Source organism: Mustelus asterias, chromosome 9, assembly GCF_964213995.1.
Source record: "Mustelus asterias chromosome 9, sMusAst1.hap1.1, whole genome shotgun sequence".
In the NCBI taxonomy this organism is placed as follows: Eukaryota; Metazoa; Chordata; class Chondrichthyes; order Carcharhiniformes; family Triakidae; genus Mustelus; species Mustelus asterias.
Window position 1 is genome coordinate 98877936 of NC_135809.1, and position 15703 is coordinate 98893638.

General features: G+C 42.9%; 1 protein-coding gene across 1 annotated transcript in view; it reads right to left on the reverse strand.

Moving 5' to 3' along the window:
- LOC144498863 (serine/threonine-protein kinase BRSK2-like) overlaps window positions 1-15703 on the reverse strand; it is a 638052-nt gene that overhangs the window by 156618 nt on the left and 465731 nt on the right. Inside the window, 1 exon segment of the mRNA XM_078220644.1 lies at window positions 3414-3560. Coding sequence (XP_078076770.1) covers window positions 3414-3560 — 147 coding nt within the window.

Here is a 15703-nt window from a genome sequence, read left to right on the forward strand (position 1 = left end):
CCCTCAGCCTGAGCCACCCAGACCCCAGGTCTCTTGGGGAACACTCCATCTGCAACCTGGCAGCAGCAGAGAGGCACATGGGAGAATTGTGCCCTAAATCAGAGTTGTGTTTATATTCATTGAATATACCCTTTCACTTAATCCAATTCTTGACCAAGGTAGTTCAATGTTCAGAGTTAAAAAAGATAATGGGACAAAACATATTCTCATAAAAAAAAACGAAAGCAGAATCCTTCCTGGTGTATAAAGCAAAGAGCCTTGTTGATCCTGGGAAGCACCTTGACATTGCTCCCAGAAAGCGGGTTTTCTAGGAGGGAGTTGGTCATCTTTGATTACATGTAGCTGCCCTCCAGCATCCAGCTCCATATCTTGGAAAAGGAGATGGGCATCACATTAATAAACAAGAAAGTAAAGCGGGCAGCCATTTCTTGGCAAAATCTTTATTTGTAAAGAGGACTTGAAGGTCTGAGACTTTCTATTAGCAAAGTTCAGCTGCCAAATGAGAATTTATTTATCAATCGCTTGGAAAATACGTTCAATATTTGCAGTTAGTTTTAACTTGAAGTCTGATGGTAAAGTATTTATCTGTGATCCGATCATCCACAACTCTATGTTAAACATTGCATGTTGTTTTGTGTGTCCAATATGTTTATATGACTTGATCAGATTTGGATGTTTAAATTTTTTGGGGCATTCAATTATGTAATAAACTGTGAAGTCACAGTGTGATTTATTACCTGCAAAAAGGCAACACTCAGCTAGGGATCAGACTCCACAGAAGCTAAATAAGTTCATGGCAACTCTAGCATATGTGCAAAAAAGTCTGATCTTACAGCAATAAATCACTTCACTACTAAGTCACCAAGGGCCCAACAGTGACATTACTGAGTTGTGGTAGTGATTAAAGTGGCTTTAATTCAAGACACCAAAGCTTGCAGTTGATTTTAAACAGGGTTGAGCTTAGGTAATTAATTTATCATTTTATTGGCACAAAGCAGCGTAACAGTGGAGTGGTACAAATATCCCAGTGAATTATGGCATGGCCTAAGTGTCACCCTGTACAATTCTCTGAGATTTCTGCAGCATAAACTGGGCTCTATGCCGAGTTTATTACCAGGGAAGTCTCCAGAAAATTCTGGCTCTATATTTTCAGGTTTTGTTGAGGGTGGATGCATGTCAGAGAACTGGAAAGCAGCCATTTTCAAAAATGGAGACGGAGCTAACTTGGATACAGGCAGTCCTTGACTTTCTGACGTTCGAGTTACAATGAACAACACTTACAACATTTACAAATTGACATCCTGTTTCGTCTTTACGATGCCACGCCAGCGAACAAGTTCAAACACTCATGCATGAGCATCAATGTCCTGTGCCGCCCATCTCCCTGACTCAAGACACTCAGTTGCTCTTCCAACGCAATTTCACTTGGTGAATCTTTGTGTTTCAAACTTTTTCTTAAAATTTATATTTTATAACATTAATTTATTGCGATATTGCTTTATCATAATTGATTGAGTACACAATTTTGGGTGACCTCGGTGAAAATAGGGCATTGGACCTTGGTTCAGGGACCAATCCCCCATTTATAACGTTTTTCTTCTGGGAAATTGATTCTGACTTATGATGTTCTGACTTAAGACGTGGTTTTCAGGGATCAATAGTGTTGTAAGTCCAAGGACTGGGCAATTAGTTTAACGTCTGCGGCAAGGAAAATTTTACAGTCTTTAACCACGTCAGTGTTATTAAATATCTCGATGAAGGGAAAATAATTAGTGGTTGACAACATGGATTTCAGACAGGAAGCTCATGTTTGATAAATTGGAGAGAGTTCTTTGAGAAAATTACTTCTAAAAGATTTAAAATTGAGGACAGAAGGATTTTCTTTTGCACCGTGGATTCTGAGGTACTGAAATCACAACTGAGTTACTGATTGATGCAGAGAACGTGTCAACATTCAAAGAAAAGGTTGATAAATAGTTGAAGGAAAAAAGGGTTAAAGGGATGCGGAAAGAGGGATGAAGGGATGTGAAAGGAGGGATAAAGGAATGTGGAAAAAGGCAGGCTTTTGTAGAAAAATTGCTTTGCCCACTGTCTGGTTTCTTTGGCGAATCGACCATTGTCAGATTCACAAAAATAACCACTGGGAAAAGCTGGTAGAAAAACGGTCAACTTTCTGTACAGCAAGTCTGAATTATTTCAGCTCATATTCCGGGTCACCAGTAGCTGCATGAGACCGGCACTGTAGGAGCTAGAAACTGCCACTAAACCAGATATACAAACAGCTTTAGAAAACCAGCTGTTAATCACGCCAAGGTATCTGTTCTGCCAACTGAGCTGTGACTAAGTCACTCATGATCCTGTTGTTCTCTGTAAACATCCACGTGAAATCAATGGTAAGATAGCCACTTCTTTAAAAAAAGTCACAGTTTCAGTGAGCAAATACTAGGTCTCCCCGCTTCACTTTCATGCTTAGTATATTTCTCATGGTACTCCAGACAGGATTTATCTTAAAAATACATAACCTTTTCCTTAAAGATCCATCCTTTTTGTACTGGAGGTAGTGACTCATGCTGCTGAGTGGCAACATGGATGCCAACATCCTGCATTAGCTCACTCAAATGATAGTCTTCTCATGCAGCTAGGCATTGGGAATTGGCAGGCTAGTTGCTTTGGAGGGCACAGGAATTGAACTTAATACTGTTTGCACTTGACATTTGCATAGCAGCATTTTCTGAAGAGATTAGGAGTAGGAACTCTGGCTAATAACTTTCCCCTTCTCCTATCTTTAAACATGTTGAAAGTGCTGGGGAGTAGGGTTGTTAAAATTATTGCGCAGTCTTCTTCACCATCTGCTTCAGATCAGCTAAGGCAGCACATTGCAGAGCCTGGAACCTTGTAGGTCTGACTGACTTAGCTCCTTACTGGGCAATTAAACTGCCCACAAAGCCACCAGGGAAGCAACTCGTCTGAAAAGCAATCATCTTCTCCAATCCACCACAGCTCATGTCTTCTAACTAAGAATAGGCGCTTTTGCCACATGATTGATCACACTTCACCTTATTGTGTTAGTTAGAGATTCTTCTTAACGCTTCAGTACAATATCTATTGATTAGGACAACCCAATTGGCATGTTCAGCTTATTTTAAATGAGAGTTTTAGTTAGGCGATGTTTGTGTTAAAAATTGTAGTGGGAAAGAATGCAACAAAGTGGGAAAGTGCATCACTGACACTTACAGCATCATGAATTTTTATTGAATTTTAAAACTATTGGAATCACTGCACTGTACCTTTGAGCGCACAGTATTTTTTTTATTGATATCCTCAAAAGAAACGACCATGTATGATTTGCATGGTCAAACAGGAGATTAATGTACATCCAGAGAGCAGTGGAGAAACAGAAAGCCAATACTTACTGTTAAGCGTTTTGAAGCATCCACCTCAATCATTCCCTTTAAGAGATTTTGACAGTCCGGCGGTATAAAGTGTGGCATATGAAACACTCCACGTTTTACCTTTTCCAATAACTGTCTCAGATTATCATCATCAAATGGCAGCGCTCCCTACAAAAGCAGGAAAGCTCAGTGTTAACATTCTTGTTTATAACTCAATGGATAAGAAGTCTCACGTTAGAAGTACATTGATCGCAACTTTCTTTTCTTAAAACATTTCTGGATTTGTTTTAGGGCAAACAGTCATTAGCTGAACTAGCTGCAAAGATTTGGAAACTACTTTGTCCTTTTTCTTGAATGCTGAAATGCAGAATAATAATAATTGAGGTGAAATTTCACAGAGGCACCAACAATTCTGATTTCCTCAAATATCACCCATTTATATAATGCTTTTATGCTCTATAGTAGTTGTTGTAAAGCTCCTCTCATGATCTCTAGATGGCCCAAAGTGCAATACAACCAAATAATTATCATGAAGCGTAGTAATGTACTCTTGTAATGTAGAAAACATTACTGTACGTTACTACACAAATGTAGAAATTTGTGCACCACAGATCAATGAGATAAAGACCAGAGAATTTCCTTTTAATGATGTAGGATAAGGGATAAATAGACACGGGGCAGAACATGCCTTCTCTTCTCTGATGAGAGGGCAGATATGGCCTTCGTTTAACAGTTCATGTGAAAGACCAACATCTCTGACTATGTAGCAATCCCTCAGTACTGTACTGAAGTGCCAGCCTAGATCATGCATTCAAGTCTCTGGAGCACATGGGACAGGAAGTCTTAGTAATAGTAGCCATTATGGATTTATATAGATTTGGATGCACCTTTGAGGGTTTGGATGGTCAGCAATGTTTTCACTTAAATACGCAAAAGCGTTCTATATTCACTGTAATCTTATTTGACACTGCCAGTAGGAACTTTCTTAAGTGAGTCTTTGTCCATGGTCTAAATCATTGCCTATTTGCATCCACTAGGAATGAGAAAATATAACAATAGGGTATATAAAATGATCAACTGCTCCAATTTAATCCCTCTCATTCTTTCTCCAGATGGCAGTGGTAAAGGGACAAAAACAATGATATGGACACAAATGCATCTTTCCTGTAGCATAATACAATCAAAAGTTAATGTATGAAGGGAAATAACAGGTAATGCGATGCAAGACAAACACATTATTTCAAGTCTTAAAGAACTTTAATTGAATGTTCTCTATGAAGATACAAATAGCCTTGGATTGGTCCTGAATTGGTATCCTGAAAATATTTCTGTCAATTAAAATTGATTTTTCTGGAGCTTTGGAAAGAACACCCGTGAAAAACTGCAGTTCAAGTAGTAATTATTCTTGCTGTGCTGCTTTCATCGGTGTAATGGTCTTTTGCTGTAAGCAGCTCAGATAATCAGAAAAGTGAAGAAAACAAAATACCACATTGGCTATGCAATGAACTCTGGTCTGTTTAATCTTCAGGGACTGAGTGCTTGAATGCAAGTGATCATTCCCATTGTTTAGGGTAGATAATAAGATTGATACAAGAATACTAAATCCAATAAGTGAAAAAAAATACCTTGGGGCCCATTTTAACCCTGCCTGCTGTGCGGAAATTGGGCAGATGGAGAATGAGAATGGCCTCTGCTGCTTACTCTGATCTGTAAGTGGGGTGACATTTTAGGTAGGTGAGGGTGACATCCTGCAGGAGGTGATGGGGCTTTCTTTAAGTATGGAGATTGTATTGGGCCTGACACTAATTTTAATGATGTGGAGATGCCGGCGTTGGACTGTAAGAAGTCTCACAACACCAGGTTAAAGTCCAACAGGTTTATTTGGTAGCAAATACCATAAGCTTTCGGAGCGCTGTTCCTTCGTCAGATGGAGTGGAAATGTGCTCTCAAACAGTGCACAGAAATCAAGTTACAGAATACTAATTAGAATGCGAAATTATCAGTAACCCCCACAGCTTGCCCCCTGGACTTGCAGAATCTCACTAGCTGCTCTGTCTGGAGACAATACACATCTCTTTAACCTGTGTTTAATGCTCCCTCCACCACATTGTCTGTATCTTTAAGACCTGGCTGGTTGTAGGGATTCGCATTCTAATTAGTATTCTGTAACTTGATTTCTGTGTCTCTGTGCACTGTTTGAGAGCACATTTCCACTCCATCTGACGAAGGAGCAGCGTTCCGAAAGCTAATGGTATTTGCTACCAAATAAACCTGTTGGACTTTAACCTGGTGTTGTGAGACTTCTTACTAATTTTAATCCCAGGCCTGCACAGGAACTCACTGTGGCTTAACCACCAAGCCAATTTGGTGGAGCAGGAGTAGAGGAGGCTTTGAAAGGTAGTTTAATCCCATTTTTAATTTCCTTGTGCAAAGGCAGGTGTCTCCTCTATGTCCCACAAGGCACGTTCAGGCCTCCACTGCCTTGTGCATCCCTCCTACCTTACTGGCCGTGATGCCCTTCTGACCTCAGTCCCAATAACTTACCTGAAGGATAGAGATGGATCCATTTGGACTCCAGTGCCAGCATCCTACAGCATGAAACCCCATGCTCACCCGCGCACCTGCCACCCAGCTAATGAGCACTTCCCACTGGACTGAGGGGGAGATGATCCTTGGGAGTTAAAAGTTTCCTGATCTTATGCTTTAAGGTCAAGATATTGTGCTGCTGTCTGCCTTGGTCCTGAAATGCGCAACTCGCTCCAGGTGTTGAAATTGGTCCTTGTGTCCCCAAGTGACATCTCGAGGTTTATAGCCTCCTTTATAATTGAACTTGGTTGCCAGTTAACAACTGATGTGCTAACATTAATCCCTCTCTTATCTCAGCATCAACACAATGCAATATGATCTCTCTAATTTGCCTGCTGTAAATGGGGTGTTAAAGTAAAAATATACTATCCATGAAAGGAAATAATGGGCGAGATATTCTCCGATATCAGCAAAGGTCAATGTCAGGTGGGAAAAGCCGTGTTGAAGCCATTGGCGGGATTTTGAGGAAAAGGGCAGGTAGGGGTTGCAAGTCACATCCTGACGGGCAGCCTCCGATTCATCCACTCCACCATCTACTCACCGGATTGATGATCCGGTTCTCATTTTTAAAGGCCACCCCAACAAGCAACAAGCACACCAGCAAACAGTCTTCACTCAAGTGCATCCCTGGTATTACCCTGGCAGTTCCTGGTATTACCCTGGCAGTTCCTAGTATTACCCTGGCATGACCTTCTTCCCTCAGAGTGTGCACTCATCTCCAAACTCTCCTGGGAGTACAACTCGCCAGATGCATACCCTCCGAGACTAGTCGTGCTTCACAGCTTTCTGACATCACACCGCCACGGTTTCATGGGGGGTATGATCCGGCATATAGGCCCAACAATGAGATGCTAATTTATTACAATGACGTTCCCGACATTGAATGGTGGGAAACGCAGCCTGCCAATGACGGGGGGTGGGGGGGAGAAGGTCACTTCCTGCTTTTATGACAACATGAACTATGACTTTGGTCTTCTCGCGACATTTTCCTCTCTTGTGATCAAACCCACCTGACTTGAACAGGAGTGGAAAATCCTGGCCTATGTCTCACTAATGAAAAATTACAGGTTAATGTACTTAACAGGATAACTAAAAAGTTTTTTGGAGATATTTTCTTGTATTGAAACAGTTTATTTATTGCATTAGTTAATACTAATAGTATTAGTAGTTTCATGCAGTGTCTTACTTTTAAATAAATTTGAATGTATTTATTAGTTTTAGGTTGAATGTAATGATCTGTCAGTATGTATTGCCTTTTGAAGCACATAGGAGAATATGGTGGGCATCATGTGTAGTTCTCAATGCATTTTATCCAATTGCTAGTCCCATGGTACTAATGGCTTTAATGTAGATTGATAGGATTTGGGCTTCTCTTGATACATTTGCCCATTGCTCACAACAAAAGGCCATTCAAATATGAACCAAATCCTTTATAGGAGCCATTCATACCATGGGCCTAGCAATTAGATAAAATGCGTTGAGAACTACACATGATGCCCACTGTGTTCTGCTATGTGCTTCAAAAGGCAACAAATACTGACAAAACATTACATTCAACCTAAAACTAATAAATAAATTCAAATTTATTTAAAAGTAAGACATTGCGTGAAACTACTCATACTAACTATTAATATTAACTAATGCAATAAATAAACTGTTTCAATACAAGAAAATATCTCCAAAAGACTTCTGGTTCTCTTCAGCTGCTTTTGGCAGACTCTGTGAAGGATGTTATAAGTCAGATTGATATTGCAGGGAACTTCTCTTTGCATCCACTGTTACTGAGATAGTGTGAAGCAGAAGGCTGTTCCTCTGCTATATGTATGTCTTTATTCTGATATTAAAGCAAGCTCTTTTGAAGGCAAGATCAGATTATTCTCAAGGGTCAGGCAACTGATATAATAACAACACTAACATTTACTCAGCATGACAGTAGTTTCCTGGGCACCTGATGATTCATTTGTTTTCAACACCTTACTCCTCTTCGAACAAGGCTCCCTTGATGGTTCAGAGATTTGAAAATATTAATTTTGGTTTCTTCCTAGTTCCCAAACTCTCAAATATCAGTATTTGAAAGGAAGATTGTTCAGCTTCCAAGAATACTTTGACATAATCGATTTCCGAGTCCAGGAATCTTAAGAACAAAGAACAAAGAACAGTACAGCACAGGAAACAGGCCCTTCGGCCCTCCAAGCCTGTGCCGCTCCTTGGTCCAACTAGACCAATCGTTTGTATCCCTCCATTCCCAGGCTGCTCATGTGACTATCCAGGTAAGTCTTAAACGATGTCAGCGTGCCTGCCTCCACCACCCTACTTGGCAGCGCATTCCAGGCCCCCACCACCCTCTGTGTAAAAAACGTCCCTCTGATGTCTGAGTTATACTTCACCCCTCTCAGCTTGAGCCCGTGACCCCTCGTGATCGTCACCTCCGACCTGGGAAAAAGCTTCCCACTGTTCACCCTATCTATACCCTTCATAATCTTGTATACCTCTATTAGATCTCCCCTCATTCTCCGTCTCTCCAAGGAGAACAACCCCAGTCTACCCAATCTCTCCTCATAGCTAAGACCCTCCATACCAGGCAACATCCTGGTAAACCTTCTCTGCACTCTCTCCAATGCCTCCACGTCCTTCTGGTAGTGCGGCGACCAGAACTGGACGCAGTACTCCAAATGTGGCCTAACCAGCGTTCTATACAGCTGCATCATCAGACTCCAGCTTTTATACTCTATACCCCGTCCTATAAAGGCAAGCATACCATATGCCTTCTTCACCACCTTCTCCACCTGTGTTGCCACCTTCAAGGATTTGTGGACTTGCACACCTAGGTCCCTCTGTGTTTCTATACTCCTGATGCCTCTGCCATTTATTGTATAACTCCTCCCTACATTATTTCTTCCAAAATGCATTACTTCGCATTTATCCGGATTAAATTCCATCTGCCACCTCTCCGCCCAATTTTCCAGCCTATCTATATCCTGCTGTATTGCCCGACAATGCTCTTCGCTATCCGCAATTCCAGCCATCTTCGTGTCATCCGCAAACTTGCTGATTACACCAGTTACACCTTCTTCCAAATCATTTATATATATCACAAATAGCAGAGGTCCCAGTACAGAGCCCTGCGGAACACCACTAGTCACAGACCTCCAGCCGGAAAAAGACCCTTCGACCACTACCCTCTGTCTCCTATGGCCAAGCCAGTTCTCCACCCATCTAGCCACTTCTCCTTGTATCCCATGAGCCTTAACCTTCTTAACCAACCTGCCATGTGGGACTTTGTCAAATGCCTTACTGAAATCCATATAGACGACATCCACAGCCCTTCCTTCATCAACCGTTTTTGTCGTTTTAACATCAAAGTCTGGTTGCATTTGGCTGGAATTGTAGATCTTTCTGGAAAGATTCAGTTATCCCTGACTCCTGTGTCACAGAAATGATGGAAAACTATGCTCTCTGCACCTCGGTGGACCTAATCTTTATACCACAATTTTCTATCCCAAGTCATGTCAAATAGATACAGTAATTTCCTTCATTTGATGCAGCATAAAAGCTTTGCTTTATTTTCGTCACGTACACAATCAATAACTGCTCACATGAATTTAATTTTTGCTCTGATTGCTACAAACTGTTTTCCAATTTTTCTTCTCCAATTTGGGGCGGCACGGTGGCACAGTGGTTAGCGCTGCTGTCTCTCAGCGCCAGGAACCCGGGTCCAATTCCCGGCTTGGGTCACTGTTTATGCAGTTTGCACATTGTCTGCGTGGGTTTCCTCCGGGTGCTCTGGTTTCCTCCCACAGTCCAAAGATGTACGGGTTAGGTGGATTGGCCATGCTAAAAATTGCCCCTTAGTGTCAGCGGGAGCTGGGTAAATGCGTGAGGTTATGGGGATAAGGCCTGTGTGGGATTGTTGTCGGTGCAGACTCGACAGGCCAAATGGCCTCCTTCTGCACTGTAGGATTCTATGATTCGGGTATCTCCATGAGAGACAATATTTTACCTGCTCCTTGCTTCCACAATTCCGTCTACCATCTGTTTGAGTGAACTCCTGGAGATGTAACCCGGACTAACAGAGCACCAGGGGAGGAACCATTTTGTAGTCATATTATTTTTTGTTTTTTCAATGAATTGTAAATGAGGCTGTGGCTAAATTGCTGGATATATTGGAATTTAAACTTTTCTCTGTATCACCTCTCTTGCCTTCCCTATTTTGTCATTTGCTGGAATTCTACCACCCCGCCAGCCACGGAATTGGAGCGGGCAAGGGGCGGAAAACGGAAACGTCTGTTGACCTCGGGCGGGAATTTCTGGTCTCGCTCAGGCGAGGCCATAAAATCCCGCCCATTATCTTTCGGAGTTTTACATCCTTGTTCCTTTGAAGAATCAAATAAACTGAATACTCTTCCTCCACCAGACATCAGCACTGCACACCTCTTATACTAAATCATTTGTTCTAATGACTAAAATATCTGAAATTAATAGGGGCCCAATTCTCCCAAAAAATTCCAAGTGCTGAATTGGTGGGAAAAATGGTGTAATTCACAATTGTTTTTTCAGTGGGAGTTCAGACTTGAATCACTCTATGCAACACAGAGGTCACAATCGTGAATCTCATTAAAAGCTCGGGGGATGTGGCCTATTCACGCCAGAGTCTGACAGTTCCAGGCCCCTGCGCATGCGCAGTGGCCCCGAACTGTTAGATTGCAGTTTGCAGACCAGCTCTAACACTGGCCAACCCGAGACCATTGCAGTGCTGCCCCTACACCCCCCCTCCACGGCCTGATCGCGACCATTCCCAGGCCAATCCCGACCGCCCTCTCATCCTGGAGCACTGCAATCTCCAGCCGACGCCCCCATGCCCAGGGGGCACCACCGCCCTGCTGCCTGACCCCCTGGGGGACCCCAATTCCCCCCCTTCCGTCCAGCGGGGTCTCCCGCTAGTTCCCTGAATGTGGGGAGTTACTTTAAACCCGACTGGAGTGAAATATTCCTGGGAGGGTGGGAGATGATATTGTGCCCGGAGAATTCAGTCCCTGGCCCGATGATGACCCTTAAAATAGATTAAAAATAGATTTAAATCACTTACCTTGTCTTCCCACCGGTTTCTAGCGCGGTCCTGACTGTGCCTGCTCTCCGGCTGTGGGAGACGCGCTTGCGTGGCCAACACGCGCATTTCCCAACCCAACGTGTCAAAATACATGTGCGTCGGGATGGGAGAATCGGGCCCTAAGAGTCTACTAATGACAATGAAACCATTGTCGATTTTCAGAAAAACCCATCTGGTTCACTAATGTCCTTTCAGGAAGGAAATCTGCCGTCCTTACCTGGACTGGCCTACATGTGACTCCAGAGCCACAGCAATGTGGTTGACTCTCAGTTGCTCTCTGAAGCCACCTTGCAAACCATTCAGTTCAAGAGCAACTATGGATGGGCAATAAATGCTGGCCAGCCAGCGACGCCCATGTCCCACAAGTATCTCGGCGGGTCCCTTAGCCGAGATATTTGAATCATCGATAGTCACGGGTGAAGTGCCTGAAGATTGGAGAGCGGCAAATGTTGTGCTTTTGTTTAAAAAGGGCTGCAGGGAAAAGCCTGGGAACTACAGGCCAGTGAGCCTCACATCTGTGGTGGGTAAGTTGTTGGAAGGTATTTTGAGAGACAGGATCTACAGGCATTTAGAGACGCAAGGACTGATTAGGGAAAGTCAGCATGGCTTTATGAGTGGAAAATCATGTCTCACAAATTTGATTGAGTTTTTTGAAGGGGTAACCAAGAAGGTAGATGAGGGAAGCGCATTTGATGTTGTCTACATAGACTTTAGCAAGGCCTTTGACAAGGTACCGCATGATAGGTTGTTACATAAGGTTAAATCTCACGGGATCCAGGGTGAGGTATCTATATGGATACAAAATTGGCTTCTTGACAGAAGCCAGAGGGTGGTTGTAGAGAGTTTTTTTCAAACTGGAGGCCTGTGACCAGCGGTGTGCCTCAGGGATCAGTGCTGGGTCCACTGCTATTTGTCATTTATATTAATGATTTGGATGAGAATATAGGAGGCATGGTTCGTAAGTTTGCAGATGACACCAAGATTGCTGGCATAGTGGACAGTAAAGAAATCCAATTGCAACGGGATCTTGATCAATTGGGCTAGTGGGCTGATGAATGGCAGATGGAGTTTAATTTAGACAAATGCGAGGTGATGCATTTTGGTAGATTGAACCAGAGCAGGACTTACTCAGTTAATGGTAGGGCGTTGGGGACAGTTACAGAACAAAGAGATCTAGGGGTACATGTTCATAGCTCCTTGAAAGTGGAGTCACAGGTGGACAGAGTGGTGAAGAAGGCATTCGACATGCTTGGTTTCATTGGTCAGAACATTGAATACAGGAGTTGAAACGTCTTGTTGAAGTTGTACAGGACATTGGTAAGGCCACACTTGGAATACTGTGTGCAATTCTGGTCACCCTATTATAGAAAGGATATTATTAAACTAGAAAGAGTACAGAAAAGATTTACTAGGATGCTACCAGGACTTGATGGATTGAGTTATAAGGAGAGGCTGGATAGACTGGGACTTTTTTCTCTGGAGCGCAGAAGGCTGAGGGGTGATCTTATAGAGGTCTATAAAATAATGAGGGGCACAGATCAGCTAGATAGTCAATATCTTTTCCCAAAGGTAGGGGAGTCTAAAACTAGAGGGCATAGGTTTAAGGTGAAGGGGGAGAGATACAAAAGTGTCCAGAGGGGCAATTTTTTCACACAGAGAGCAGTGAGTGTCTGGAACAAGCTGCCAGAGGTAGTAGTAGAGGCAGGTACAATTTTGTCTTTTAAAAAGCATTTAGATAGTTACATGGGTATGATGGATATAGAGGGATATGGGCCAAATGCGGGCAATTGGGACTAGCTTAGGGTTCTTTAAAAAAAAGGGTGGCATGGACAAGTTGGGCCGAAGGGCCTGATTCCATGTTGTAAACTCTATGACTCTAAGACTCTCAATGAATTTTAAAAAAATTCCCCTTGCATCTCTTGCCCCAAATCTTAAATCTGTATCCCTTAGTTCACGTGGACTCAACATTTCAAAGTGAATTTCAGTATATTTTCTGCAGTTTCTTTTAAAGTATGACAATTGAATGATCAGTTTTACACTCTTTGCCTATCTCCGATTGCAACGGGATCTTGATCAATTGGGCCAGTGGGCTGACGAATGGCAGATGGAGTTTAATTTAGACAAATACGAGGTGATGCAATTTGGTAGATTGAACCAGAGCAGGACTTATTCAGTGAATGGTAGGGCATTGGGGAGAGTTACAGAACAAAGAGATCTAGGGGTACAGGTCATAGCTCCTTGAAAGTGGAGTCACAGGTGGACAGAGTGGTGAAGAAGGCATTCGGCATGCTCGGTTTCATTGGTCAGAACATTGAATACAGGAGTTGGCACGTCTTGTTGAAGTTGTACAAGACATTGGTAAGGCCACACTTGGAATACTGTGTGCAGTTCTGGTCACCCTATTATAGAAAGGATATTATTGAACTAGAAAAAGTGCAGAAAAGATTTACTCGGATGCTACCGGGACTTGATGGTTTGAGTTATAAGGAGAGGCTGGATGGACTGGGACTTTTTTCTCTGGAGCGTAGGAGTGATCTTGTAGAGGTCTATAAAATAATGAGGGGCACAGGTCAGCTAGATAGTCAATATTTTTTCCCAAAGGTAGGGGAGTCTAAAACTAGAGGGCATAGGTTTAAGGTGAGAGGGGAGAGATACAAAAGTGTCCAGAGAGGCAATTTTTTCACACAGAGGGTCGTGAGTGTCTGGAACAAGCTGCCAGAGGTAGTAGTAGAGGCGGGTACAATTTTGTCTTTTAAAAAGCATTTAGATAGTTATATGGATAAGATGGGTAGAGAGGGATGTGGGCCAAATGCAGGCAATTGAGATTAGCTTAGGGGTTTTAAAAAAAAGGGCGGCATGGACAAGTTGGGCCAAAGGGCCTGTTTCCATGCTGTAAACCTCGATGACTCTATGACTCTAACTGGGCGAATCGCCAGAATTTAGGAATGAGTGACCTCAGTGAAACATTCAGTAATTTTGTGTAATAGGAAGAACACTCCTGTTCCTTCTGCTAAAAACAAAAATGACAGAAGCTTCTGCTAAAAATGAACGCTGAAACTAAACAAAGAGGAGCTTAAAAAAAACTCAGAGCTATTCAGAGTTCATGGTGCTTCTCTTCAGCCTGGTCCAAGTGAGTTGCCGGCTCAGTCTCAGCTTAAGTAAACAGCAAATGGTGCCAGGCTTCATTTAAATACATTGCAACTCTTAAATGAAGACCATTTTCAGTATGAGCAGGTTTTCCAGAACGATTCTCTGGAAATATTGCATCCAATGTTAAAAAGTGGCCCTAATCAAGTTATACGAGCATCTAGTTCTCTTGCACTGTTGCTGCACCTTCATTCAGGACAGAATTCAAGTTGTTTGTTAGCCTACATTCTGTTTTGCAGTAGTCTTTTATTCCAGTTCAGTTGTTCCCAAGACCTCAAAACTGTAGAACTCCTAAAATCTTACCAACTTTCTTTCTTTTTAAAAGCAACACGTTTATACAGCTTGAGCTTGGCAACACTAACAGTTCCCGATTGATTTAATCTTTTCTAACAATCTGCCCAAGTCTGGTGGTATCCTTGGCCTTTCATGTAGTTGGTGTCATATTAAAAATAATATTGCCCAGGCTGGCAGGTGCTGGTTGGATCAGGGTGCCAAAGGGTGTCTTCACCTATCACCTTGGGCAGCGAGGGTTGGGGCGCCGTAGATTTGAAGCACCCTCTCCTCATGGACCTAGGATCGCCAGCCCACCCTACCCCTCCACCAGCCCCTCCCCCTCCCTAACTAACCCCCAACATTTTGATCGTCCCCCCCTCCCCCCTCCCAAGGGCATCTCCTGTCCTCCCGCCCCAGGACTGTTGGTACTTACCTGAACTGTGGACCCGGGACTTAGGCTAAGGCACGGTGTTGCAATACCTTTTCTGGCCACTGCAGTGCTGTACCTGGGGGGGAGGAGCAGGAGAACTATTGGGCAAAGTGTTAGACCAATAGCTCTCCAAGGTGCGACTTGCATCCAAGTGCAGACAGGAGTCCCGCCTGTTGCCAACTAATGCTCAATTGAGCGTAAAATCGCAGTGGGTAGGCTGTTCTTTTCAGCAAACTCCTTAATAGACGGGCAGGCAGAGGGTTGCCCTTTAGGCTGTGCCCTGTGTGCATCAGGAAAAACTTCCTCCCCAAAGATGATACTCTCTCCCCTTTTGCCACCTCCCAAACCCACCCTCCCATTTCCCACCTGCCCCCTCCCTAGCTTACATTGCACTATATTCACACTAACTAGAACTGAATGTAATATTAAGCAAGTAGATTTATAAAGATAAATGCAGCAAAATACAGAGTTCTTTAGACTAAAAAAAACTATATGTTACCTACTGTCAAGCAACCACTCAACTTAATGGGCTGGACTTTCTGGGCCCTCCTGTTAGTGGGATTTTCGGTTCTGCTGAAATCAATGGGGATTTAAGTAGATCACTGCGGGAAAATCCACTGCAGCATTGCCGGAAAGACACGGCTGATGTATTGCAATTTTAAAAAAATCTGAAGAATGAAATTAATTGATTCTTGTATGTTTTGAACAGCGATTTAACTCAAAACTTCTCAAAATAAATGCAACTGCATAGGATTATTTTGTACATTA